This window comes from Pygoscelis adeliae, unplaced genomic scaffold, assembly GCF_000699105.1.
Source record: "Pygoscelis adeliae isolate BGI_AS28 unplaced genomic scaffold, ASM69910v1 Scaffold178, whole genome shotgun sequence".
Taxonomy (NCBI): domain Eukaryota; kingdom Metazoa; phylum Chordata; class Aves; order Sphenisciformes; family Spheniscidae; genus Pygoscelis; species Pygoscelis adeliae.
Window position 1 is genome coordinate 2,944,062 of NW_008825323.1, and position 26,834 is coordinate 2,970,895.

At 37.9% G+C, this 26,834-nt stretch overlaps 1 protein-coding gene across 1 annotated transcript in view; it reads right to left on the minus strand.

The window, feature by feature from the left end:
- Window positions 1–217: 217 nt before the first annotated feature.
- Window positions 218–26,834, minus strand: part of LOC103922219 (uncharacterized protein KIAA0825-like) — a 161,387-nt gene continuing 134,770 nt past the window's right edge. The window contains exon 10 of the mRNA XM_009330316.1: window positions 218–332. Within this exon, the coding sequence (XP_009328591.1) occupies window positions 218–332 (115 nt within the window). The remainder of the gene's footprint in view (window positions 333–26,834) is intronic.

Here is a 26,834-nt window from a genome sequence, read left to right on the forward strand (position 1 = left end):
ATTGACATTTTCATATATTGTTGTTCGCCTTATGTATGTGTGAACAATTGCTGCCTGGATGGGGTGACTAGACAATAACAGGGGAACATTCTTTAGTTTAAAACTCCTACTCAAGTTATATATTCCTGAGCTTTCTAGTCCTGTCAGTTATAACTAAGCCATTAAGTTAATCATGTTGAATTCAGAAAAAGGTGCTACCCGAAACCTGTCAAGGTAATTATTCTTCTTTATCCTCTGAGGTAGCAGTGCTCTGTGTCAAATAAACATTTTTTAAGTGTTGCACCATAACTTTCTCCTCATCTTCAAGATCTGCACCTTCTTTCATTTCCCACCTGAAAGAAAAAGAACTTTTTATTAATCTTTTTATGTGTTTTAAACCAGTCTTTAGAACAAGCAAGTCAATACAAAACTCATTACTATCAATTCATTGCTCCCCCAACTGTGGGGTACACCAGTTGAGATTACTGAATCATACAAAATACAACCCCCAAAAATCTTGCCCCACACAATTGGCATGGCCATGAGGCAATTGACACAAATTGTCAAAACTACCACAAAAGCTTACTTATATTTATTGTGATCGTACTTTCTTTTTCTGTTTAATATCACACATGTTGGTAGAGGTGGAAGCCTTGTAAAACTAGCAGAGAAAAAGTGGAACAGCTGACAAGCATTTTGGAAGTTAAGCAGATGCTCTCAACACTCTGGAAGTTTGCTGTGAAAACTCAAACACCACATGACGTCCAACCCAAATATTTGACGTGAATGGTCATCATTCTCTTGCAGTGACAATGCCATATTACAAAATACCACAAAACTGACTGGCTCTTTGTTTCTGTAACCATCAGGTATACCTATCACACCAAGAAATAAACAGCATATCAGATTCTTCCCTTTCTCCATGTGAATACTCAATTCTAGTTTAGGATAAAATCCTAATACCACTAAAACTGAAAAAGTAAAAGAATATGAAGATTATTTTGCTTTTCTTTAGTAGTTAATTAAATATAAAACCTTAAGAGCCACACAGTATCCCTTGCAGAAAATCAGTGCTGATACATAGTCAGCTAAACCTTGCATCATTCTAATTATGCCTACATAATGTGGCTCTATCTCTTTTACAAATTTTGTGGATATTTAAGAGTTTGATATCCCTTTCATATTATTCTCTTTCTGTTCTAAGTAGATAATAAAGTATAGGCTCCCAGTTCAGACCAGCTGAAGACAAAAGGTAAAGCATGAATACTGAATACAGAAATCATATTTTCAAGTATTAAATCCAGTAGATTATAAATGAGCCATAGGATGATCCTGTAAAGTAGGAGACATAGAGGAGCAGCAGAACAAAGACTGCTTTTAGGAAACTAATGTCGGGAGCAATACTTTAATCCTGTCCTCACACTTGTTAGGTCCTCATTCAGATGCAAAAACCAGAAGCCATATACAAGTTTAGATTGGTGAATAAATCAAACATAATACAGAATAGTGGGAAGAGTATATTGCATTCATTGTATTTGCAAAAAGAAGACAATTGGTATTGGCAATAGAGCATGGTGTGCACTTTTTGTAACTCTATTTAAAAGCTTACTAAAAAGAGCAAGTGCTCTGTAGTACAATCTGATCGTTAAAATACAGTTAGGAAAAATATATTCAATGAACATGTGTAAATTATCATGTATCCATCATACCTTTACCTTAAAACTGAATCTGACGACCCACATTACTGCCTGGAGTAAGGAAGTATCAGAACAAGCAAAGTATACTATGAATAAAATTATAAACACTGTATGTCCATGATCAAAGTTTTGCAATAATTAACTTCCTACTACTGCACTCAAATATGACTACTGTCCTACTTAACCTTATCTGAATATTAACATTAGGTACAATTAATTGCTATTATGTCTGTCTGCTTCATTCTCTGGTTTATGATACGGTTATAAAATCTGGCTGTATGAGCCCTCAGCACAGTTACTTTTGCAAGCATCCCAGGTGAATGCTGTCGAACAGGGTGACTGGTTTCCCTCTTTCCTTTTGCTAATGTACCAGGGAGCCTCTTCAAACCGAGGAAGAAGTCGCGCAAGCCTTAATTTGAATTTATGGTCCTCAGAGTCATTCCCAAACACCACTTTACCAGTCGAATTGATTCATTTTAATTAATTTGATTTGTTGCTTATTTTTAAGCAGAGGAGCTGTTTGCTTAGAAGGACGACAACTAAAAATGCTAAATGGAATGCATTCAAAACAGTTATTGCTGGAGGTGTAACACAGAAATCTAGCAGTCTTGGCTAATGGAAGCTTAACAATAAATCAGCAGATTCCTTTTAAAGATAGTGACTTCATACTTGTCAGCACATTTCATTGAATCTTAAACGTTAGTGTTGGTAAAAATCTTCAATGTCATCCAGTTTGGACATTCTTTAGTGTTCACTTTGTAACAAGTTATTACTGATACATTACATTATCTTTTTATCAAAAAGTAGTCTATTTTTAAAGCATTTAAGCAGGTCCAATGAGGATAAGAATGTCTTCTATGCATTCACTTAACAGTATCCATGAATTAAGGATCTATGAAATGAGCTTGACAAACACCTGGTCCCCCATCTAATTTAGAAATTTTTCCACTCTTATGTTTAAAGTCTGGGGACAATATTGTTTTTTAAAAGACTACTGGACAGTAAGCAAGAAGGCCACAACATATCTTTGCTGTTCTAAATGGGATGAGAAATCAGGTGTTTGTGTTCAAGTGGAAAAAGAGTCAGCATTGACTATTCAAAAATTTGTCCAAAATGGAACATGTTTTTACTAGCATATCTAAAATGTGTGACAATCGTTTTGGCAATAGTAATTGGTACAAATCCAACTAGCCAGTTCACGTAATGTGAATGTGAATGAAATTACCATCATGAATTGCTTTCAAAATGCAAGCTTCATCAGTTCAGCAGCCAACCTGCACACCTCTGTTGTTTCAAATTATTAGAAACGTAGCTCTTAGAGAAAATTTCCAAACGCATAGGTGGCATATATTTTATTTAGTCTGGCTATACCTTGGAAGATTAAATAAAATCAGCATTTCAAAAGGGTACTGAAATTATTTGAACCAATGCATCATATCACCATCTACGTTTTGCTTAGAGTTCATATAACCATAATAAGATGAGTCCGAGTGTCCAGAAAGCCCAACTTTCAGTATATTCTTCATATTTAAAAGAAAGCATATGCTGAAGTGTCCTGGTTTCAGCAGGGATAGAGTTAATTTCCTTCCTGGTAGCTGGTACAGTGCTGTGTTTTGGATTTAGGATGGGAACAAAGTTGATAACACACCGATGTTTTAGTTGTTGCTGAGCAGTGCTTACACTGGCCAAGGACTTTCTAGTTTCCCATGCTCTACCGACTGAGAAGGCTGGAGGTGCACAAGAAGCTGGGAGGGGGCACAGCCAAACTGGCCAGAGGGACATTCCATACCATGGGACGTCATGCTCAGTACATAAACTGGGGGAAGCTGGCCGGGGGGGGCCGCTGCTCGGGGACTGGCTGGGCATCGGTCGGCGGGTGGTGAGCAATTGTACTGTGCATCACTTGCTTTGTGTATTATTACTATTATCATATTATTATCATTATCATTTTATTTCAATTATTAAACTGTTTTTATCTCAACCCACAAGTTTTCTCACGTGCTTTTCCAATTCTCTCCCCCATCCCATCGGGAGGGGGGGGAGTGAGCGAGCGGCTGCGTGGTGCTTAGTTGCCAACTGAGGTTAAACCACGACATGAAGTCTTGGCTTGCACATCCACAAGCTATCAAAGTGCAAGGGGAGAAGTATTCAGTGCCCCAGGAAGATCCAGTGATTCCAGCTCAGGTTTCCTTAGCAATGTATCCATGTGCTGTCCTTGCTTATATTTAGCACCTCTACATCCATTTATTTAAATGGGTATGCAGGACTATGGTGATACTTTTGTCTCTCCACTATACTGAATTATAAAAGGTAAAGAAACAGTAAATGTGTTTGCAAAGATGCAGAGAAAAATCTTCTTCTGTGCGCCTGTTAAAAAGCATGCTGGACATTTTAGCAGGGCTGGATTTAATACATGGTGATACATTTGCCGCTTTGTTTTTCTCTTGCAATATTGCGTATATTTTGTAAATTGTATATATGTTCCTGTGAAGGCACTTTTCTAAAACCATAATAGGGACATGTATATTACATTTAGGTGCTTGTTACAGATCAAAAGGAAGTATATGCAGTTGATACAAAAGCAGTAGTATATTAAATCAGAAATAAAACGCATACAGTAGTATGCGTATAGGGATTACCAAAAGTGACACAGATTTTACCTGTAGCAGACTGCCACATTTTAAGAAGTTTCCTTAGGAAGTCTACTTTAATAGATACTCTTTGATTAGTTACTAAGGTTTTTTATTCAGTTCATTAGTTATAACAAATGTGTAAAGATTAGAGGGAAAAATTATGTGAAAAATTACAGGCAAGAATAAACATGAACAAAATTGAAGCAAAATGTAAGAATAGTTTTCAACTCAGATGTATTTTGAACTTTGAAAAATCTCCTTATCTATCTGTATTGTTTGAGAGACTAATCATGCCCTTTTCTAAAGCTTATACAAAACAATGTCTAAAAAGTGACATTGTTTTGTATAAGCCACTTAAACTTGAGCAGACGTGGAACGATTAATTGTGTTTGCTCCAGTTTACAGAAAGGGTCACCCTATTATAATTTTATAGTGGTATTTTAGGTATTGCTAAGAGTGCTTATGTAGTATTTTGGTACCTATTGCCTTTCTTAATGTCTTGAAAAACGTTACATCACACATAACTCTATGGAAGGAGGAAAAAACCCAACCAACCAACCAGTGGCACCATTGTTATTTCCTGTGGAAAAGCTAGTGTCTCAGGTCCTCCCGCAGGGAAGTGCTGGCAAATGATGAAACGTTAACTGTACAGCTGTACATTAGATAGCTGAAAAGATGCATTTCCATATTGAATAATAGCTATAGTTAATAGCTGCTATGTATCAAAAAATAGCAGTGTATTTGGTACTGAGCTAAGAAGGTGACATAATTCACATCTAATCTAAATCAGACACAGACAGTGCCATTCAAACATCCTAACATGGGTAAATATTCAGACTGCAAGCACCGCAAGCTCTTAAGCTTATCTATTTTTAATGTGGTGAATTACCACTGGAAAGCTTTACAGACACACTATTTTCAAGAGGAATTTTGGTAAAAACTGAGCACAAGTAGAGAAGGACTTTTTTTGCCAAATAATTATATGAGATGCCAAGAGTGGGAAAAGAACACAAAAAAGGTGCTTAAGTTTAAAATACATACCCTTTTATCTTTATGTGATTTAAGAGTCTTTTAATGTAATTTACATGAAAATATTTTCCACGTATGCACCTTCAATTTCTTCAATAAACTGTTTTGCTGTAATTTTCAAACTTCTGTCTAAATGCATTTATTTATAAATAACAGTATAAACTGAAGGAGGCAAAAGAAAGCGATAGTTTGTGCATAAACAACTAATCGACGCAATTTTGTGAAATTGAGATGAATTCATCCCATTGTTTAATAGGTGCAGGTTTTCTGCAAGGGACTTAACCCTAATATGCGCTGCCAGCTGTGGCGTATTCTCTTACGTGGCGAGCTTGCGGCTGTGGAGCCCTCCCAGTTCAGTTGGTCCTGGGGTCCCTTCACGTTTAAAGAGTATTTTTCATGTGCAAGTATTTCCTGTAGCCTCTTAAACTTGAGCAGACGCGAAACGATTAATTGTATTTGCTCCAAAAGAGATCTTCACACTTGTCCTTGTGCTTGCTCCTTGTAGAATATAATTATGATAAATCTTATTAGGGGCTTGATGAAGATGAGACTGACCATTTTTTTGCCAGCCGTTGACAGAGAAAGAGGAAAGTGGCAAAACAGGCATGAAGCAGAAACAGGTGTTTTGGTGTTTTGTTTTGCCTTTTGTGACCTCCACACTAGTTATAAGCCATCATCACACGTCCTATTCCCATACCTGTGCAGGACCTTTACTGAATTCAAACACCTTTGGCTGAAACAACCATTATCCCTGTGTTCCAGATTATACTGGCATATTTATACCTGAGATGGAAAATATGTGGAGTTTGGTATTTTTGTATAGTTCTTGAGATTTCTTATGATAAATCAATATGTTTAAATTTAAATGTAAATGTTTATTTTAATCCAAAATAAACTTATACATTTAAATGTATTGGAATACTGCCAGTAAAGTCAGTAGTGTTTACACTGAGCTGCAATGGGTAGAGAAATCATGCAGTTAACTAAAATATAATATCCTGCTACCAGCTCATGGAGCATTTTAAAGAATTGCCTTTTTGCTTCCTGAAGTTCATGAGAGACGCAGCTGTGGATTAAGCTCTTGCAGGCAGTGAAACAATTGTTTTATCAACGTCTAGCATGTTATACTTCACCAGGAGACAAGAAATCTCAGCAGCTGGTATCTTGTTTGCCATTTTTAAGTAATAGAAGAATATACCTCTCTGTAAGTTTCACTTCATATTTCAGCTGTAAATACACTTTTTGTAACATGGGAAATCATAGACCATGAAATGCATTTTACTTCAGTGTTAGACAGCCAACTAAATCCTGTGTTTGTCCACAATCTCAAGTCCTGAAAAATCTTTCAGATTCTATGGGGGGCAATGTTTTATTTTGCTAATGGTAGTATTAAATTAAAAGGGAAGTCTCTGGTAGTTTAATCAGATTGCATTTGGTTAAAATAATTTATTTAAGACTGTGACTAACATTTTAACTCCTTAAATATTAACCGTTCAGAAAATGCCTGCTTTGTTTCAGTCATTTGTGTAGTAATCTTCTCAGATTTTTTTAATCTCTCTTTAATCCATCTACTAAACACATAACTCCCCTGAAGGACATAAAAAAAAAGGAGGGTGGGCAGCCATCAAATACGCAACTACTGCACTATTGAACAAGACCCAGAGGAATGATGTGATGCATGTAAAGGTTCTGGTAGTGATATTCACCCTGAAATCACACCGACTGGGACAACATCTCTATGTCTACCTAGTGCAGAACAGTTCACTTGCCTTTCTTGATCCAAAATAAACAATATCCCCCTGTAGTGGAAAGTTATATTGCTTTCAGGACAATCTATGTAAAAATAGGTGTCCTTCATCATATTCAGAAATAAATGAAACCTGAAAATTTCAATACAATTTTGTCAAATTCCTCTCTCTTACATAAACACAAACACCATGAAAAATGCCCTCCCTGAATTTTCCCAATCAATAAAATAAATTCATTTATTTCCTAGAGGATATGGAGGAAGATGCCATGAAAATTATTATTTATGTTTTTAATTATCTATATGCCACAAGAATGGGAGTGAGGGAAAAAAATTAAAGGAAGACACAGCCATAAGGGATCAACAGAGTTACGTTCCTACTTCCAAGGAGCAAACCAAAAGAGACAGTATGTCGATGTACTGAAGAAATCAGCACATGGGAAACATTTTAGAAAGAATGTCATGAGAAGAAGAGAAGAGAGAGGAGAGGAGAGGAGAGGAGAGGAGAGGAGAGGAGAGAAAAGAAAAGAGAAGAGAAGAGAAAAGAGAAGAGAAGAGAAGAGAAGAGAAGAGAAGAGAAGAGAAGAGAAGAGAAGAGAAGAGAAGAGAAGAGAAGAGAAGAGAAGAGAAGAGAAGAGAAGAGAAGAGAAGAGAAGAGAAGAGAAGAGAAGAGAAGAGAAGAGAAGAGAAGAGAAGAGAAGAGAAGAGAAGAGAAGAGAAGAGAAGAGAAGAGAAGAGAAGAGAAGAGAAGAGAAGAGAAGAGAAGAGAAGAGAAGAGAAGAGAAGGGGAGCTCTGACTCACAGGTTAACCTGTCCCAGCTATGAAGTTAAGACATTAGAAGGACATTATTTAAGAAGTTTTGAACTGAAATAGAAACTTCACAAGTGTTGGAATAAAATGATGAAAGACCCTTTTCCAGGGTAAGAACACAGTTATGAAGGATGTTGTCAAGGGCAGCGGAAGGCACACAGCAAAAATGTTAGAAGCTTTCCAGCTACAATAAGAAAGGAGAGGTGGTATTTACCCAGCCTCCCTGTTATTGGTGTTTGCTATCCCACATCTTTGAAAAACGGTGAATCAAGCCTCACAGACACCAAGCCATGAGCTGCAGAGAGCAGGAACATGTTGCAAGAAGATGAAGCTTTCTCTTAGGTCTTTTTTTAATTTAACCTTTTCCGTTCACAATTCTGTTTCAAATTTCTGGCAGTAGAAAATTGGAAAGATCTATATCCTCAACATTTCAGTTGGTTCTTTTAAAAAGGTCATTAAGTTAAATCTCCATTTTTCAGTGCATTCTTACAACTCTCTCTTAACTGCATAGCTTTAAATAATGGGTATTTGAGAGAATTAGGCGCATACTGACCCAGCTTTGTTGAAGACGTCACCATATCTTACTCTGAAGATAGTCCAGTTTGTTAGGTTTCTGCAGCAGCAGGATGTCTCTTTAATTTTATTTTAACTTTTCTAAGATTTCTTGTTTTATTCACAACTTGTATACTGCTCCTCTAGGTCCAACACCATTTACATTGCAGTAATGTTGATGTCACAGTTCGTGTCTCAAGAACTGGAAAGATGCTTTTAATAAAGTTTTGATAAGTGTTTCCAACTTGGGTGAGAAAACATATATATGTGTATGTATATAGGTATATATATGACACTTCTAGTTAATTAATAATAACAATACAGACTGATACAGAAAAGGGAATGTACTAAACAATTAACAGAAGACTAATTATACACCTCTGAGAGTGGCAAGCTGTCACTAGCTGAACACAATTAGCGTGAAATGAAACCAGAAGTTTTGGGCACCTAGATATTTACTCCCAAGAGCAACTTGGGATTTTAGTTTGCATAAATCCTAAAGTAAGAGAGGGATACAAAAGAGAGAAATCACAAATTTCTAACAGTTTTCTTCCACGCTGATCTAATCCAGTAATATTCCTCTTGGACTAAGGCACCTGAATTCCCATAAGGCTTCGTGTGTCCCAGACCTTGTCCTCCTGGCTTTCCACTACTTCACTGTCAGTCATGGAGTAGGTGCCTTCTTAAACAGGGACTTGTTACTGCATCTAAGTGGATTCTGGGGTGAATTACATGCTGGAATGCATGAAGAATAAAAGACCTATAGAAATACATACATATCAGCAGGATCCCAGAACTATAATGCTTTTGCAAGATGAAGTCAATGCTGGCACATTCCCCGAGTTGGCAGGTTTAAGGAAGGTGCCTGCCACTCTCTCCTTTGCATTTTAATAAATATGGGTTTTTATCCTAATTGGTGAAAAATTTTGCCTGAAAGATCTTGAATAACAGGGCAGATTTTAAATGACCTGTTCATTGTCAAGTAATTTTAATTAGGTTGAGCCTTATAAATTTAAATCCAATGTGAAAGCATTTTGTTTCAATGTTTTATAAGTAAATGAGGCAAGTTTTAATTCAAAATAATATTTCAATATGGATTTTTTTTTAATTTCACAAATTTATTTTTTTTAACCCAAACTGATATTTTCAGCTTTTCAGCTAACCAAGTACTTGTAAAGTATTTTATGTTTAAAACAAAGCATGTTGATTTTTTGCTGTTGCTTTTTAAATAACTTAAACAAAAAAACCCCAAACCCTAATAATAATTTATAGAGCTTCAGTTTGCTGGACTTGTGCCTTACTCAGATTTGGACGAAAACACATTCTCTCTAACTGCTTAGAATCTTAAGCAAAGTTTATTCACGAAGGATAATTTCTTACAATGACACTCACAGAACTAATTGTGCTAAGATCACTTGTGCTTGTTGCCTGCAGATTGTGTCCTGTCCCCATTCTTCTTTTTCTTCTTTAGACTATCCCCAAAACCCCTAGTGCATGCATGAAGTTGCTTATCTGACTCTCTGAATTAAGAACACTGTGTGCTTGATTGTGCAAACGCCTATAGTATTCCAAATATATATCCATATAGCATACCTATATATATACACACATATCTACATATACTCATGCAAGTAACAGAGTAATGATGCAGGTATTGAAGAGGGCAGATTTTATGGAAGAATGAGATCAATAACACTATGTCTAAGCTAAGTGCTTGGAGGTGAATGTCTAAAAGATTTCATATTTTCAGTAATTTTAAATAACTTGGTGATCATCATATGACATGAATTTAATTATTTTGAGCATTAATATAATTTTTCAGGAAAATCAAGAGGCCCAAATTCACAAAAGGAGGTATCTTATGATCACAGTGCTGGCAACATTTCCATTCAGTAAACAGTTTTACGTGCATATGATTACATGGTAGAGCTTAGGAACCAAAAATGCATCTACTAAAAATATCCTGCTCTTCAGATCATGCACTACTTGTTCCCTCTCTTCACCCCTCCCCTTTTAATTTCAATTTACAAAGGCTTTCCATAATGAATGTTGAAAACCCAATGTAAATACTTTAAAGGATTAAGCTTTCAAATGTGGTTACTGTGGCATATGTATGTTCCGTAAATACAAACACAAGATATATCTGCTGAGAAATTATATTTGATAATTTGACAGCTTTGTGGTTTAGGAAAATAAAAAATTCATATTTTGTCAACAAGAAACTTCCTCCATTTGTTAAGAAGAGGACTACTATGATAGCACAGCAAGATGAATATTTTGAAAATGCAGATTATTATGGGAGTAATATAATCCCCTACTTTTCTTAATGCATTGAATTTTTTAAAAATACTAATTTTCTTTCTTTTAGAAGAATTCCACTCAGTTCATAGCTTACAGAAAAAATGTGCAATCTAAGCATTTAGGGGAGCCAGGAAGCTGACTTTAACTGGTACCAAAAGGTTTTATTCAAATCTGAGCAAATAATGGGCTGCTGAAAAATCATGTCCTTTCATGTTCATACCAAAGGAAAAAACCACTCCTGCCTGGCCTGCGGCCAGAATCCCCCAGTCTCCTGTGAGGACCAGGCATGCCCCATCCTGGGGTATCGTAGCCACCTAAGGTTGGTGTTCATCTAGACCAGGGCCACCTGGAGCAGGTTGCTCAGGGCCATGGCCTTTTGGAGTATTTCCAAGGACAGAGACTCTATTACTTCCTTGGGCAACCTGGTCCAGAGTTTGACCACCCTTGGAGTAAAAAAAGTTTTTTTCTTACGTTTAGACAGAATTTCCTGCATTCCTCTCGCACCCATCGTCTCTGGTCCTGCCAGTGGGCACCACTGAGAAGAGACCATCATCTTTACTCCCTCCATCAGGCGTCCATACCCATGGATAAGGTCCCCTTGAGCCTTCTCTCTTCCAGGCTGAGCAGCCCCAGCTCTCTCAGCCTCTCCTTGTTTCATCGTATTTCACCGTACCATGTGGAGCTACCCCAGATGGCACGCAAACACCATGTCTCCTTCACATCTATAGAACTCCTAGCAGGCAGCCTTACCAAAGGAAACATTAGCCCCGTCATTAGCACTGTCCCATATGGCATAGTTGTCCCTCCTCGTGCACGCTGCAGCTGCATCTAGCTCTGACTACTACGCGTTCATGTAACTAAAGATGGTATCGTAGGATATTTCTACGTGGCATGACAGAGTGTTGTAGATAAATGCCAGCGACAGCATTGAGCGAGCTGCTCCCCGTTCTTGCAGTCAGCGCAGTTATGTTCGTCTGCTGCTGGCTCAAGTGAAGGAGGCCATACCTGCACTGATGAGGGCAGGTGTTAAATTGCTCAGTTGACCTTAATTTTGGCATTTTACACATTCTAAACCTTCAGCTTGCAATTTGAATAATCTTTGAAGACGGTACATTTATACACTATCTTAAAAGTAGAGAGTGCCTTATGGAAAATGCTGACAGCAATCCAATAGAGAATATCACAAGATGGTACACAAGCAAAACCGCATTACAGGCAATATAATCCCAATACCATAGACGAGTAAAATAATTATCTTTTGTTGGTATTAAAAGGACACGTACATATGTCTCAATGTAATCCAGCTGCCACCGGAATGTCCCTATTTCACTCCCGGCAGGTATATTTCCTGGCATGACTATATGCCTTTCAGTAGGGCTCCCTGGGAAGGTGTAGTCAATGAGGGAAGTGTCCCAGGCTTGGTGGCGTGGGAGATGGGATTCCCTGGGTGTCCTGGCCTCCTGCCCAGCTCACACCTTTGGCAGGGGAAAATTCACTCGTTTAGACAGCAGCGGTCACGGTTCTTCTGCCATCTGTCAAATGCTCCTCCTAGTGAACAACAGCTCCCTTAACTTCCCAAGGCTTTGGCTGAGCCCATAGGAACAACGTCTAACCACTTCACGGGAGTCACTTGTACCCTGAGAAAAGGAAGGACGTTGCCTTTACATTACTTTATCCATGCAAACTTGTCCCTGTGTAGAAAAATCAAAGTGATTATAACTTCTGTAAGAGCGGAAATACTGAAGTAAACTGGCCAAAATCAGACATCTGTACTGCACATCAGTACTTCATTTGCCTGTCTGACACTCGCAGGGTAAATGTGGTCCCTCCAATAAAGAACAGCATGTGAGTAGTGCCTGTATGCCTTTTCCTATAGAAAATAGTTGTCTAGTATAATAAAATCTACAACAATTTTTTTCAGCTCTGAAGTATATTTTTGAAAGGCAGCTGCATGGAAACTGTGCACTAAACAGCATGACCATTAATGGCTAATACTGAGTCGGGATGAATTCTTTAATGGTAGAGATTGGGAAAGAATATGCCAAAAATAAAACAAAATAAGAGACAGAAAGGCGAGGATAAATTGGCTGGTTTCCATTGTTAGATAGAAAAAAATTGAATTCAACAAGCCCAGAAGCCTAGCAGCTGCTTCTTATTTTATTTTCAAAACTTAGTAACTGGTTGTATAACCCTCTCTCACTCTCCCTGAGAATTACCAGGGCCAGGCTGAAAATGCAACAACCAACTGATGCAGAGATACCATCTCAAAGAAGAATAAAATAATCTTTAGTTAAAAATCATAGCCTAAAAAATCAATTTCAGACTAGCAAACAGGTGAATAAACAAATACAGAGAAGGAATTGAAGATACATAAACAGGATCTTTGTCCGCAGTATGCTTCGTTGTTAGTCATTTAGGTCTTTCACTGCTGTATTACAACCCTTTACAGAAAGGTTCCTGCAAAATAACTAAATAACTAAATAACTAAATAAAAAAAGTACTGGTTTATGTTTGGAACTGAGAAACTAGTAATTTCCCCCAGTTCATTCCATGCAAGATAGTATTGCCTGTATCAGTGTAACTAATTATATCCAGAAACGAGAAAGCCGCAAACGCTGAGAAGAGTGAGTGAAGAGAAGACTGAAAATACTGGAAATCAGTCATGCAGACTAACATCTTGCAACCAAGGTACGGGAGAGAGCTAGAAGAAATTCCCCAACAGCTCTCCTGAATAAATTGGCAAAGAGCTTTGCTTTCTCTGCTTAGCTCAGGTCCGCTCATTAAATTGTTGTTAACTGGAAAAAGATGAATAAACAAAGGCAAATTTCATCTGGTTTTGACCCATTACAAAGACTGGTGACTCTACAGAACAGCGTACTGAGCTCTGATATGTAAAACTGATCTTGAGGAAAGCATCTATAAAACGTTAACTTCATAAAGCTGTGTATTAAATACATTTTAAAATCATGGTGATTAATTAATTTACTCAACATGCATACACATGGAAATTTTTAACTGTAAATAGTGTTTACTATTTTTCAAGACACATATTTAGAATAGTTGCTAAATAGGGGGTTGATTAAACAGAAATACTACATGATGAAATGTCTTAATATACCTCATATTTACTGTAGCTTTTTTCCACTCCTCCATTCTTTGGAAAGTTAAATACTACTGTGCAAATATTGTTTTAAAGATTATGAGGCTCTCGTTTTCAAATCCTTCCAGTAGAATAATTTCAAGTATAATATTGGTTTTACTAATGCAAGCAGTGATTGAAGAATTTTCCTCTACTTAATATAAATACTAAAGGAATTGGCCTATTACATTATTTTTCATAAATCTGTTCGCATTGCAATAACCAAAACCTTGTGGTACAAAAAAGAAATAAACAAACGTGACTATAACGTGACAAAACTTAAATGACCTGAGCAGCATATATCCAATATCAATTTTGTATGACCTCCAGCAAAGATTTACTTAATAGTCTAACTGGCTAGTGAGAAGAACATTTGGCAAATTACTTGCCAAACCTTCTGCTGGCATAGTTTTGCAGGGTACATAAGCTAAGGATGGCATTGTTCAACAGATAAAGCAAAAAGGCAGTTTTACAGTTCGTTGTGTAAGATACGTATGATGTCCGGAGCGGAAGTCACAAAGCAGGGAGGAGACGGATGAAGAAAAAGACATGTAAGAGAAGAGTAACACCATGCAAATACTTGGTTGGGACATGTGGATTCAATTAACTGCACAGGTTTGTTGTTGCTATCGTCTAAATGATATGTATTCCCACTGATTGTTGGAACTGGGAACTTGCTTGGGATTACGCGCATGTATCTGCAACCAGGAAACTCATGAAGACATATGTTCACAACTTTTACTGACGCAGAAAACACCAATTTGCTGAACATTTTTTATGGATGTATACCCGCTTTTACATAATTTTCAAAAGGAAAACACATTTCAAAGCTAGAAATCAAGAAAATACCTTCAGACAGTTTAACAGGTTGGCCTTTGCCAGCCAGGACCCAGGCTCACATCCCTACTCTGCCGCCTTGGTCAGGGACTCGGGGAGAATGATGGAGGATGTGCAGCACTCTATCGGGCTGCAATACAGCGATTCAGCGAGGATTTTATTAATTCCTTAACAAAGGAGAAAGAAAGTGTCACTGTGGGACGGTCTGTATCTTTCTGATTGAAATGACTCACAGGAGACATGCGAGAGTGACAGAGGAAGGGTCTCCCATGTACCGGTGAAATCCCCACCTGCCAGGCTCCTGGCTTTGTGTCTCTGCGTGATGAACTTTAAAAGGTTTGGATTTCATCTTGATGCGGGATGGGAACATTTTCTAAATCTCAGAAATCTTCTCATGACAGGAATATAATTTCCTCTCCTTTATCCGCCAAGTATACCGAAACCAAGCCGATAAAATCTATATATCATCCAGACATCACATATGAAGATTCGGAAGATGCACAAAAAAGCAGATACAGGTGGAGCCTACAGTATCTGGCAGAATGCCTATCAATTAATGCTATTTTCAGCATTTGAAACAGGAATCGGTAGCCTATTAACTTCTCTGCAGCTGCTTACACATTTCAGAGAACAAGACGCTAAGCAACAGTGTTTGATCAACCCTGATTAGGATAGATCTGAGGTAGCAAAGAGTTAAAAAACGTAATAATTCATTGCCATATTTGAACTCCTGGTAATGCACTTTTTATTTTTAAAAATCAGAAATCAGCACAAAGTTCAGTGCTTTCAGAAAAAGAATAATTCCTGCATAAAGAGCTGCCAAAGAAATAAAGAAATGATGGATATTACAATAAATGAGACCATGAAGCCAAAGTTAGTGCAATGTTTCTCTCTTTTTTGAAATTCTAATTCTTTCTTTATTTCTGCTCAAGGCAAACAGCATTCTTACTACATATTTGTGGAGCATCATGTGAACTTTATTCTAGGATAAAATATTAAACGAATAAATTGTTGAAAATGTATTGAAATGGTTTTAATTATTCAGTATTTTTAATAAGAATGATATATTTAGAAATTACAAAGAGCCTTAGGATCATAAAACCTACAGTGTCTGCTGCAGCTGGCACTTGCAATGTCTATTTCATCCTAAGCAGCACTTTTTCTGTTTCTGAAGTATCTGAAGCAGCCACAGATATGGCTGAAACCATGAAGATGATAGAAGTGGGCACTGTGTAAAAGTGTGCTTTTTCTGTCTACTTACAACGTTTTTTAGTGACTGAGCCACTTCAGAGGAAGAGATGAAGCGCTTGTAATGACTACATTAAGATTTTTATGAACAAAAGAACCTTTGAGAGGTCAAGCACAAAATGGTTACGGGCCTGGCTCATCTTTATCCTACGCTTATACAAATCATAGCTAAATAAACGCCACACCCACTTCTTCTACCTTACATAGTCACTCACCACCAATCTTTTAACATGGCTATGCTGCTTCTCAGGTGCATGCACACTAGCGCATGAGTGTTTAAAACCCAACTGCGGTGCTGCAGAAAACAGACGAACAGTCTCCTGTCAAGACGACTCTGACCTCTCTCTTATGAAAGGCGAATAATAAGAATAAAAGGCATTTGTGTAGAGTTTCATTCTCTGCCTTCAAATTTCTTTTCACCGTAAAGCTGCACACCCTAAAATCCACATAGAAAATTTATTAGAAGACCAGGAGATCTAGGTATCATGGAAGAGATTAAAACTGGGCAAGTATCCGTAGAAAAAAATATGATGGAGTCTGTGTAAAATGCCTTTAAATAGTTCCATAAAACTGACATCATGCCAAAATACAAGAGGCAAGGTTTTTATATATTGCACGGTATAAATTTTGCTCATGTTTGTGCCAACCACAAATAAGCTCCTCTCCTCCTCAAATCCACGACTATTGCTGTAAATTCTGTGACTTGGGCTGGTAGCTGTGAGAAGCCAAAATGGAAGTGACAGCATCAGTGACACTGCAAAATGGGAAAAAGGAAAAGGCAGAAACATGGAAACAGACACATTTAAGCAGTTCCCTTCTTCTTCTCGGCAAAGCTTTTTCAGAGCGATCTTGAAACATTTATAAACTAGGAGTATTTACACTTGCAGAGAAATAAGGTGCAACGATGCCCCGCACAATATAGCACCACCGCTGACGGATAAGGGGATTTCCTTGTGGAATGGATTCAATAGACAGACCTCCCAAGGCTGGGCTATTACTGGCATAAGTAAGTGCTTGAGTAATTTAAATATTTTAAAAGTTGGACACAAATTAAAGGTCAGCATAATATCTGAAGATAAAGTAAAGGGTTAATAAAAGAATCACAAACAGGTAAACCTTAGAACAGAGATTTATAAGAGTATTTATCTTGGAGGAATAAATTAGATAGAAGGAAAGATAAGTAAATGGAAAAAATAAATTACGCAATTACTTCAAGGATGAAAATATTTCTGAAAGCTTTTTACAACCTCATGGAACTAGCCGAAATGACAACAAAAGAAGGCATGAAGATAAAAAGAACAAGACCTATGTACATAGAAAGTGGAATGAAACATAAAAAGAGTAAAGGAGTTTCCCAGAAAAGTTTAAGAAGGTCTTAATACTGTTTAAAAGCTTGTTTTCACAAAAAACATTTTGTTAAAACACATGAAAGAAAATAAAGGAAGAAATTATCAGATTCTGATATTCTAATCTTAAATATGCTCATGGAAGCTTTATATCAATGATATAAATCAGCACAGATTTATTTGTTTAAGCCAGAAAAAAATTACGTGATGGTTCTGGATTAGTATTCTCAATATCCAAAAATGGTATTGCAGATCATAAAGCTGTTATGCATGTAAAAATCAGTGTTCGCTAGACAGACATACCAGCCGGAAATGACAGGACATAGACTACAATTTGATTTAAACTCTCAACAATTTTTCACAAAAAGAAGTATAGTCCTAGAGAGCCACAATTAAATGGGCTCATGGAAAAATGGTATTAAAAATTGTAAGTGTGCTTCAACGTAAAAAAAAAAGAAAAAGTTGTAGTAACACATCCAGAATTATATTTGGTAATACTAAATTACACAACAGTGCATGGCAAAATAGCATTAGCACCTGCTGGGAAGCTCTGTAGAAATGTGAGAACCAGACTACTTGACTATGTAATAAATTATGTTCAAAATAAAAATTTTCAATACTGATAAGAAAAGTCCCACAGACATACACTACAACAAAAATTGAAAGATCTTAAGCCTTCCCATATGACAGTACACATATGAGATATGAAGATAACAGTACATAGATGATATTATACAAGTATCTACTTGCAAAGCATGAGTGCTTTTAAGTTTCTCCTTACACTTAAAAGACAGACACTGAATGAACAACAGTCAATTAATAGAACAGGATACATTTTCATATTCTTTTGCAAGAGGAGGAGGAAAATTTCTGAACCTAGCATTGCTGACACAAAACAGAGACTGTACTAACGCTGCAAGATGGAGACCCACAGGCAGATCCATTTAAAGCTAGGAACTAGGAGCTCAATTTTCTGGATGTGGGCGAATATGTCAAGCAAGTATCATTACATGTTTACCCTTCTTTTATAGTCTTTTCTGGGTAAGACACTAAAGCTTAGCGCTGAGCAGGCATGGCTACCTCATGGCCAGCGACCCGCAAGCCAAAGGAGATCAAATCAGGGGATGGGAATTGTCGATGCGCGTTACATTATAGTCAAGTATTTTTTTCCTGAAGTACTCATTCAGTAAATGAATATTTAGTAAATAAAAAGATCTGGGGACTGTGGGGAAATGAGACCCTCCTGCAGCACTAGAATAGATTTGACTGATTTGCAGAGAGGTATTGCAGTCCTGAGAAACAATACGTAAAATTGTTGTTCACTGCTTTCTTTAGGCTGGTTGCACTAATATTAGCTTATCTATTCCGTATTAAAGACTCAACTTACTATGAGCTCAGTTTTCATTAATAAAGATATATCCAACTACACACACACACACAAAAAGCAATGTAACAACAATTTATTAGATATGCAGGAGCTAATGTGTACTGTTTCTGAACAATGAATTGTAAGGCTCAGCATGTGACAGTTAGTGGTCTTCCTGTAGGTTGTGTGATAAAGTACACGATGCATTAAAAAGCCCATTTTTTCCCCTCTTAACTGCTAGTTCTATAACCTCCTTATTTTCCTAAACTTGCTGAGCCTCTCTCTTTCTTTATGTTGCAGTAGTGAAGCAGATTGCTGATAGCACAATACCTAGTGCAACATGTCTTCTGCAGCAATTTTGCAGGTAATTTCCTCAAACACAAAAGAGACAACACATATAGGACAGAGCTAGTCTGTAATTTACTTCTGGATAACAAATTATCAATTTAGTCACTTCTCTAACAAAACCAAAATAATTTTCCTCTCTTAGATTGATTTTTAACTGTGCTATTACATTATTATCCAATACTACTAGTATCATGCATATTTAATTTTATTTCAGAGATAAAACATTTTGTGGAAGAAAGAGGAGGATAAACTGACACAAAATGAAACAATTCTTCATGTTAAAAATAACCGGCATGAAAACACAGTTGCGAGGAAGGTAAATTATAAAGTATGCATTTATCCAATCATTTTAAATACCATAATTACACTGACTGCTCATCAAAAGACTTTTAAGACTCATTAAAATTATAAAACATTTCTAATTAAATCCATATTTAAATGAAGTTTCTATAACGAATCTACATGGTACTTTAAATCAAACAAAAAAGTTCTGGTGAAAAATCCAATTAATTGAAGTTTTTGTAAGAATTACAGCTTAATGATGGGGGCACAGCAGTTGCCTTTTAGTTAAAATTGAAGATTACGGTGTTACATCCATCTTTAGCCCAAACTTGTCCGTAAAATAATCAATCTTCATGAAATTTCACATGCCAAATATTCTAGTATACAATAATTTTTTTTTTTTCTGGAAATAGTAACTTTCCAATTTAACAATTGCTGCAAGTGGCTCTTAGGGTTAACGTTACCTTATATCTGATTTAACTGATTCTATTAGAAGGGGAAGAGGACCTGTGTTCTTATTAGTCAAAACCTGTCCGAAGCACAAGCATCCACTCATACGCGCCCTCGGTCACTACATTTTGCCGGTTTCAGACATGGGTGCCTGTTTGCCAGGTAAGGCACTGGGGAACTGGGCTTTTGTCCAGTGCATTGGGATGGACCATCAATACTCATGCAGGGACTGCCCCGAAGTAGCCTTCTTCCTTCAGTCTCCAGTCTTCAAGGATTTACATCGGGCTCCTTCTGATCTCAAATGGCTTTACCATTTCTCAGTTTTATCAACAGCATTGCTCTTTCTCAATCTTACTAATAGCATCGCTTCTTTTATTCTTCCTAGTGGTGTCGCTCTGGTGTGAGATTAATTGTCTTTATTGTCTTATGTTAAGGACTGCAGCGGTGGTCTTTCACAAGACCCCGGTCCTCAGCCAGGTTCCATAGGTTAAAGCTGCTCGATACCTCAAACATTCTCCGTCAGAGTCTGAACACATTCATTGCCATCGAAGTTGGAAGGGACCTCTAGGGGTCATCTGGTCCAGCCCCCACTCAAAACAGGTGTAACTAGGTCAGGTTGCTCAGGTCTGTGTCCAGTGAAGTCTTGAACCCCTCCAAGGACAGAGAGTCTGCAGCATCTTTGGGCAACCTGCTGCAGTGTTTGACCACCCTCAAATCCAGCATAAATATGTGCAACTATCCCTACCTATATAGAACCTTTGTTGAACTGCATAAAATGATCTGTTAACTGATTTTTTTTTTTTTAATTGTAGGTCCAGTTCTAGCAAACTAGACAATATGCAGCTGTGGAAGAATTTTCTATGAGTAAAAAAGAGATATGTGGCAAAATGTGGCTTTTTATCCATATATTTCAGATGAACATCAGCAATTCAAGCTGTAGCTTTGTTTAAGGATGCAGAAATCCAGTGTGGAGGCCCTCATTGGCATTTGGCCCTCAGGAGCATGAAGGTTCCCTCCTGTGATCTGATGAAACAAGGGAAACCTTGAGAAGCAAAGTGTAAACAAGGAGAAGCTCCCTTGCTACTTCTCCCTGTGGAAACATCACCTGCAGAAGAGGTGAGGACATCCTTTTGCAAAACGAAGAACCTGTTTGTCCTGGTTTTGGCTGGGACAGAGTTAATTTCCTTCCTAGTAGCTGGTACAGTGCTGTGCTTTGGATTTAGGGTGAGTATAACGTTGATAACACACCGATGTTTTAGCTGTTGCTGAGCAGTGCTTACACTAAGTCAAGGACTTTTCAGCTTCCCATGCTCTACCGACTGAGAAGGCTGCAGGTGCACAAGAAGCTGGGAGGGGTAAACTGGGGGAAGCTGGCCGGGGGGGGCCGCTGCTCGGGGGCTGGCTGGGCATCGGTTGGCGAGTGGTGAGCAGTTGTACTGTGCATCACTTGCTTTGTATATTCTATTATTATTGTTATTACTACTATTGTTATTTTATTTTATTTCAATTATTAAACTGTTCTTACCTCAACCCATGAGTTTTTCTCACTTTTACTCTTCCAATTCTCTCCCCCATCCCACTGGGGCCGGGGGGGAGTGAGCGAGTGGCTGTGTGGTGCTCAGTTGCTGGCTGAGGTTAAACCACAGCAGTGTTCAAAAGAGGCTGAAATTCATAGATCTCCAGAGGCATAGGAGGAAAGCATGTAGGTAAGATGGCAAAAGAAGAGTGACATGCTAACATGAAAAAGGAAGAAGGCTTGTGTATAGGTAAAGGCAAAGCTACACTGATCTGTGAAAATGGGAAGAAAAAACATATGTCTTTGAGGAGCTCAGAAGAAGGGGATCCAGTCAAGGGACCTAAAACTGCTTCCTTGTAAGAGCATTGCCAACGCAGTTCTTCAGCTTTCTGTATGGAGATTTCCAGTGGCACAAGAAACCCATATAGCTGAATTTTTTATATATTCTTCTCAAAACAGCCACATAGAGAAATGTATCTCTATTTAACAGACTGTGGAAACAAGGCACAGAAGGATTACAGAAGCCCAGAGTTCAGAGTCTTCTAAAATGTGCAGTCTGGTTTTCACTGAAGAAGTAAAGGAAGGAAATAATCCTCCAGCTCCAGTTTTTTCCATGCACTCTACTTATTCTCTTTGCTGCAAATGATTTCCTTAGGAATAAAGAGACATTACATTTATAAGGATCAGTTTGGGCAGTTTTACTCTATTATGATAGTGGTGATAGTGGTGACTAAAGAGATGTTTCCTCTGGCTTCCTCATCCCTCCTGGTCACGGTGCCAGGGGAGCTTCTCTGAAACTGGACCGTACGTCAGCTGGGGGAAGCTGGTGTGGAAGAGATTCATTTCCAGAACTCAATTTCGAAAGAAGGATTTTTAATAAGGAATTTCAGCACACGGATATTGTGAGAGGTCAGAAGTTTTCTCCAGCTTTCCTGGCTCTTGAGTGGCTGTGTTCCAGCAGCAAGAGCTCTGCCCAGCCCGAGTGAAAAGAAGGGTACCACCTAGCAGATCTCATTAAATGGTCAGGTTTACCAGATTCTGACATCTTAGACAAAATAGGGTAACATGCAGAGTAAATGATATCTTGAATTATTTTGCAGGTTTTTCACTCTACATTGTTTGCAAACTATGTGATTTCATGCAGGACATTTACTTTGTCATTTCCCCCCACCTCAATCCATCCATGTTTGAAATTGCCGCCCTCGATATTCTTCATTTTCCTTTTCCCTTTCTTTCTCACCAGTCTTTTTTCCAGATGCTCAGGGGGTAAACAGGCAACAAGTTACACCCGTCTCCCTCTATACACACCTTCTTGAGTGTGTTTATAAACAGAATGATAAGAATGGTACAGTTTAGCACAAGAAGAACTACAGATCTGAAGAAACAAAAGTGAGCTGCAGTTTTACCAATCAACACTTGTAATAGACTACATAAATTCTACTGTACACAGAAATAACAAGACCTTCTTGAACCCTCCCAGTGATTAATTAGAAAGCCTGTCTTACAGATTTTTCTCTCAGGTGTAGTAACCTCGTGGACCTTACCATTAAGAACTAATAAATAAATGCTTGGTTAAGCACAAACTGGTTGATAGGCAGTGAAAAAGAATGATGATCTTGGTTTTTATGCAAGACAGTTATCCTGTCATGTTACCTTAGAGGACAAAATAATACCAAATAAAAATAAAATTTTCAAGTGCCTGGTATAATGAATTATTTAGAAAAATTCATTACTATTTTTCCAATAGAAATGCAACATGCAGGAAATATAGAGGTGGAGTTACATACAGGGTACATTGTTTTCATACTATTTTTAGATTAGCTGCACTAAAAATCTGAGATGAAAACAGAGAGGAAACCTACAAAAATTATTAACTAGTATAAACAAACTGTGTATTTTATGTCATATGTCTGTATATTGAAAGATAATTTTATTTTTTACCTTTAAACCATTGTATTTTCAGTGTGCTTCTAAGGATCACAGTGTGATACAATTACCTTAAAGGAGGAGAGGAGATGGAGATGTCCCTTTAAAGGAAGCTTGACAGTATGTAAAATACACTGACATAATTAACTCTTCTCACAGATTACCTGGCACATTAAATGTTATATATTTGCCTCTGTATTGCACACGTTATGGTAATAAACCATCGTCACACTTGACTTTTTTTTACACAAATCTCCTGATGTAATATATAAACAGGAAATTCAAGATTACCTAAAAGACGTAATAACTCTAGTTCTGCCCCACGTGTTTTGCATTTTCTTAAGTACGTTATAATTTAAGATGATTAGAAGAGAAATAAATACAATTCATAGACATTTCAATTGCCAAATATGTATTTTCTCATTAAGTTTGAGATCACTTAAACCGTATTACTAGATATGAGAGTCTTAGACTCGTTCCAAGTAAATAAAAAAATATTGTCTTAATAGATGAAATAGAACAATTTTTTAGAAGCATGACACAGGAAAGCCTTAATTCTGTCATTTACATATCCTGTCATACACAATCCTTACTTGTATAAGCACAAATTATTTTTTTTGTATGTTTAGTGGGGCTTACACATCGGATTTTCAGTGCCGTAGTAGAGATGTCCGTGTGAGCAGTAAGTAGCAACTGCCGGAGAAGCAGGCTGTCATCCCCTGTGGGCTGCGGGCCCCCAGCCCCTTCCAGAGGAACATGCGTGTGCCGAAGGGTTCCACTCCGACAGCCGCTCGCGGGTGCAGGAGCTGGGGATGCCCGCTTTGATGGCCGTCAGAAACCAGCTGACGCAGAGGAGTACGATATTTGTGGCAACACCGAGACAACTCCCGCTCATTTACTGATTTCCGAAGCATTTCAGAGATATTGGCGATTCTCCCCTCAAGTAGAAAACCCCAGTTCTCCACTTTTCCAAGTTAACAATGGAGGGAGATGCAGGAGGCAAAGGAGGGGGCTACCGCGGGAGATTTTGTTCCAGTGCATGCCAGACAGGAGAGATGTCTACTTTACATTTTTTCTGCAGATAAAAGGAATTTTGCCCCTCTGATTGTTCCTTCCCTCTTTTCTCCCTCCGGGGCAATGGACAATATGAAAAGAAAGTCCGAAACGCCACAACGTCTGAAGCAATGCTTAGCTGGTCAGGTCAGGATGCTTCCATTCAGAGGATTGATTCAAGGACCGCTGCTTAAGAGGATATCTGACTTTAAAGACAGACAGCAGAATTTCTTGGGAAACAAAAATCATATTAAAAAAAGAAGTAGAGTAAAATGTATGCAAAATACTCTCATTATTCTTTTAATTTTTTCTTCTGTAGAAATAAAATATAAATAGAGTTGATAAAATAAACAGGGCAGGCTTTTCATATTCCTGCAAAATAAAATATCCGTCTGTATTCTGAAACAGCGTGAGATGTCAGATGCTAAGCACATCAGTGGACCTTGGCAAAAGTAAATTTAAATAAGATATGAACTGTGTTATGCACTGGTAGGAAGCACATAAATTAATTTGACCTGTCAGCTGAAGTTGAAGGGGGTGTGCCCAAGCTTAAATAAATCCTCATGCTGCTTTTACTAATTAACATCTGTAAAAATCTACCCCTACTGAAAGCACCCTTAATATTTCACTTATTTCTTCTTCCAAGCTCTTTTCCGTACCTGGAGTTATGTGATGGAAATTATATTCCTGAATTTCTGATGTGGCTGCATTTTAATCCTTCTTGTGTTCCTTAATTTTGAAATCCACATTTTGACAGCTCACCCCCTCCCTTGATTAATGCCTTGTAGGAACCCCTATATGCCTTGCCTATAAGTGATCTAATTTTGTGCGGGAATGCCTGGGCTGGTACGTTTCACCACCCAGGTGGCTACATTTGGACTAAATGAGCTGTGACCAGCTTCATCTAGGGCCATCGCAGTCCTTCTTCGTGTAGCCCCACAGTATGCAGCCACTGCTCCAAACATGATTTGTCACAACCCATCAATAGAAAATAAATTATTGTCGTTCTCACTTGTCAATGGTCTTGTCTTCACTTCGGCTGGCCTAATGATTGGAAGCTCAAAGGGAACATTTCCAGCCTTTGTGGAGCATGATTATGACTGAGCACACTACTCCCCTATGCATCCTGGCCAGTAAAAACATGTAGGGAAAGCAAATTATTTCCATGTTTTGCACCGATGATTAGAGCATTAGCCATGAATGCTAGAGAAGCTTATATTTGACAGTCAAGACTTGTTCAGTTCTGACATTTATTCACTCATTTTAATGCCACTGGTAAGTGCAAGGTTGCAGCATTCTTGTATGTGCAAAGAACATACCATAACGCTAGAGTGCAAAAATGTGAGTGAGGAGAATGACCTTGGCAAGATCACAAATCTTTAAGGCAAAGAGATAAACTATATGTAAAAGTGAAAAAGCTAATTTAGATTTGTTTTCACACTTGTAATTTTCTCAGACATGTAAATACGTCTGAATAAATACGGCTGCAAAAATGCTCAAGCGGCAGCTTACTTCTTAGAATTTTTTCTGCTGAATTTAACAAGAAGTTGTAGCTGACCTCTTTGAACGAACACTGTAACAATACATCAGCTTTTAAAAATCACTTCGTTTTCCTTAGGCCACAGAAAAGGGAATGAAATAGCTCAAACAGATGGTATTAATTTGGATTTTGAAATCCAAAGACAGTGTAGGTCAGAAGGTAACTGCCGTAACCACGTAGGCAAAAGCACAGATAGGATGTTCTCCATAACGGATACATCTGGATCACAGTGGAAAGCAGCACAAAATTATCTGTTCTAATCTGCAGTATATAAATAATGTGGCTTGAGACCATACCCAATATTATTTTACATTTGAAATATTTTTTATAAGAGATTGACCAGCAGCAACATTAAGAAAAGAGGGAGAAACATCTCCTGTTCGTCTTACTGAAAAAGGCACTCAGTTGCATTCAATAAAGATGCATTAGACAAAATGAGAGATGTTCTTTAAACAATTATATGTGTATTTTCAACAATAGCCACCTAAACTGTAGTTTAAAAAAAGATGAATACGCAAAGCCTCAATTAAGGGATCAAGTTTTGCTAATTGAGCGCTTGGAATTGTTAAGGGGGAAATCACTGTGCAAATGATGCACTTAATCAATCGTTACTTGGGATATTGTGTAGGAATGGGTTTTTTTTTTTGTCTGTTCTAAAGGCAGCAATTCAGGCGAATGTCGTGTTCCTACAATACAATCACAAAATATTTACTATTTTTGTTGAAACAGTGGTGCCAGCCTACAACCCATCAGCCATCGTATGCCACAGAAGTAGCGCCCTGAACGCATGCTAGGTGTGTGAAAGGACTCGATGCGCGATAAGGTGTACGCACGTGGCCCTAGGAACACCTAACATATAGCGGATCCGTGGCAGGACTCTCACCCACAACGAACCACATGAACTGCCCCAGCAGGAAGAGTGAGCACTGCTCATAGAGTTGTGCTCCTTGGAGTGATGAGACTGAGCAACGAAACCATGCTCTCATACTTCGCGGAAAAGGCTGAACACGTGCAGGCTAAAGACTCGGCGATAA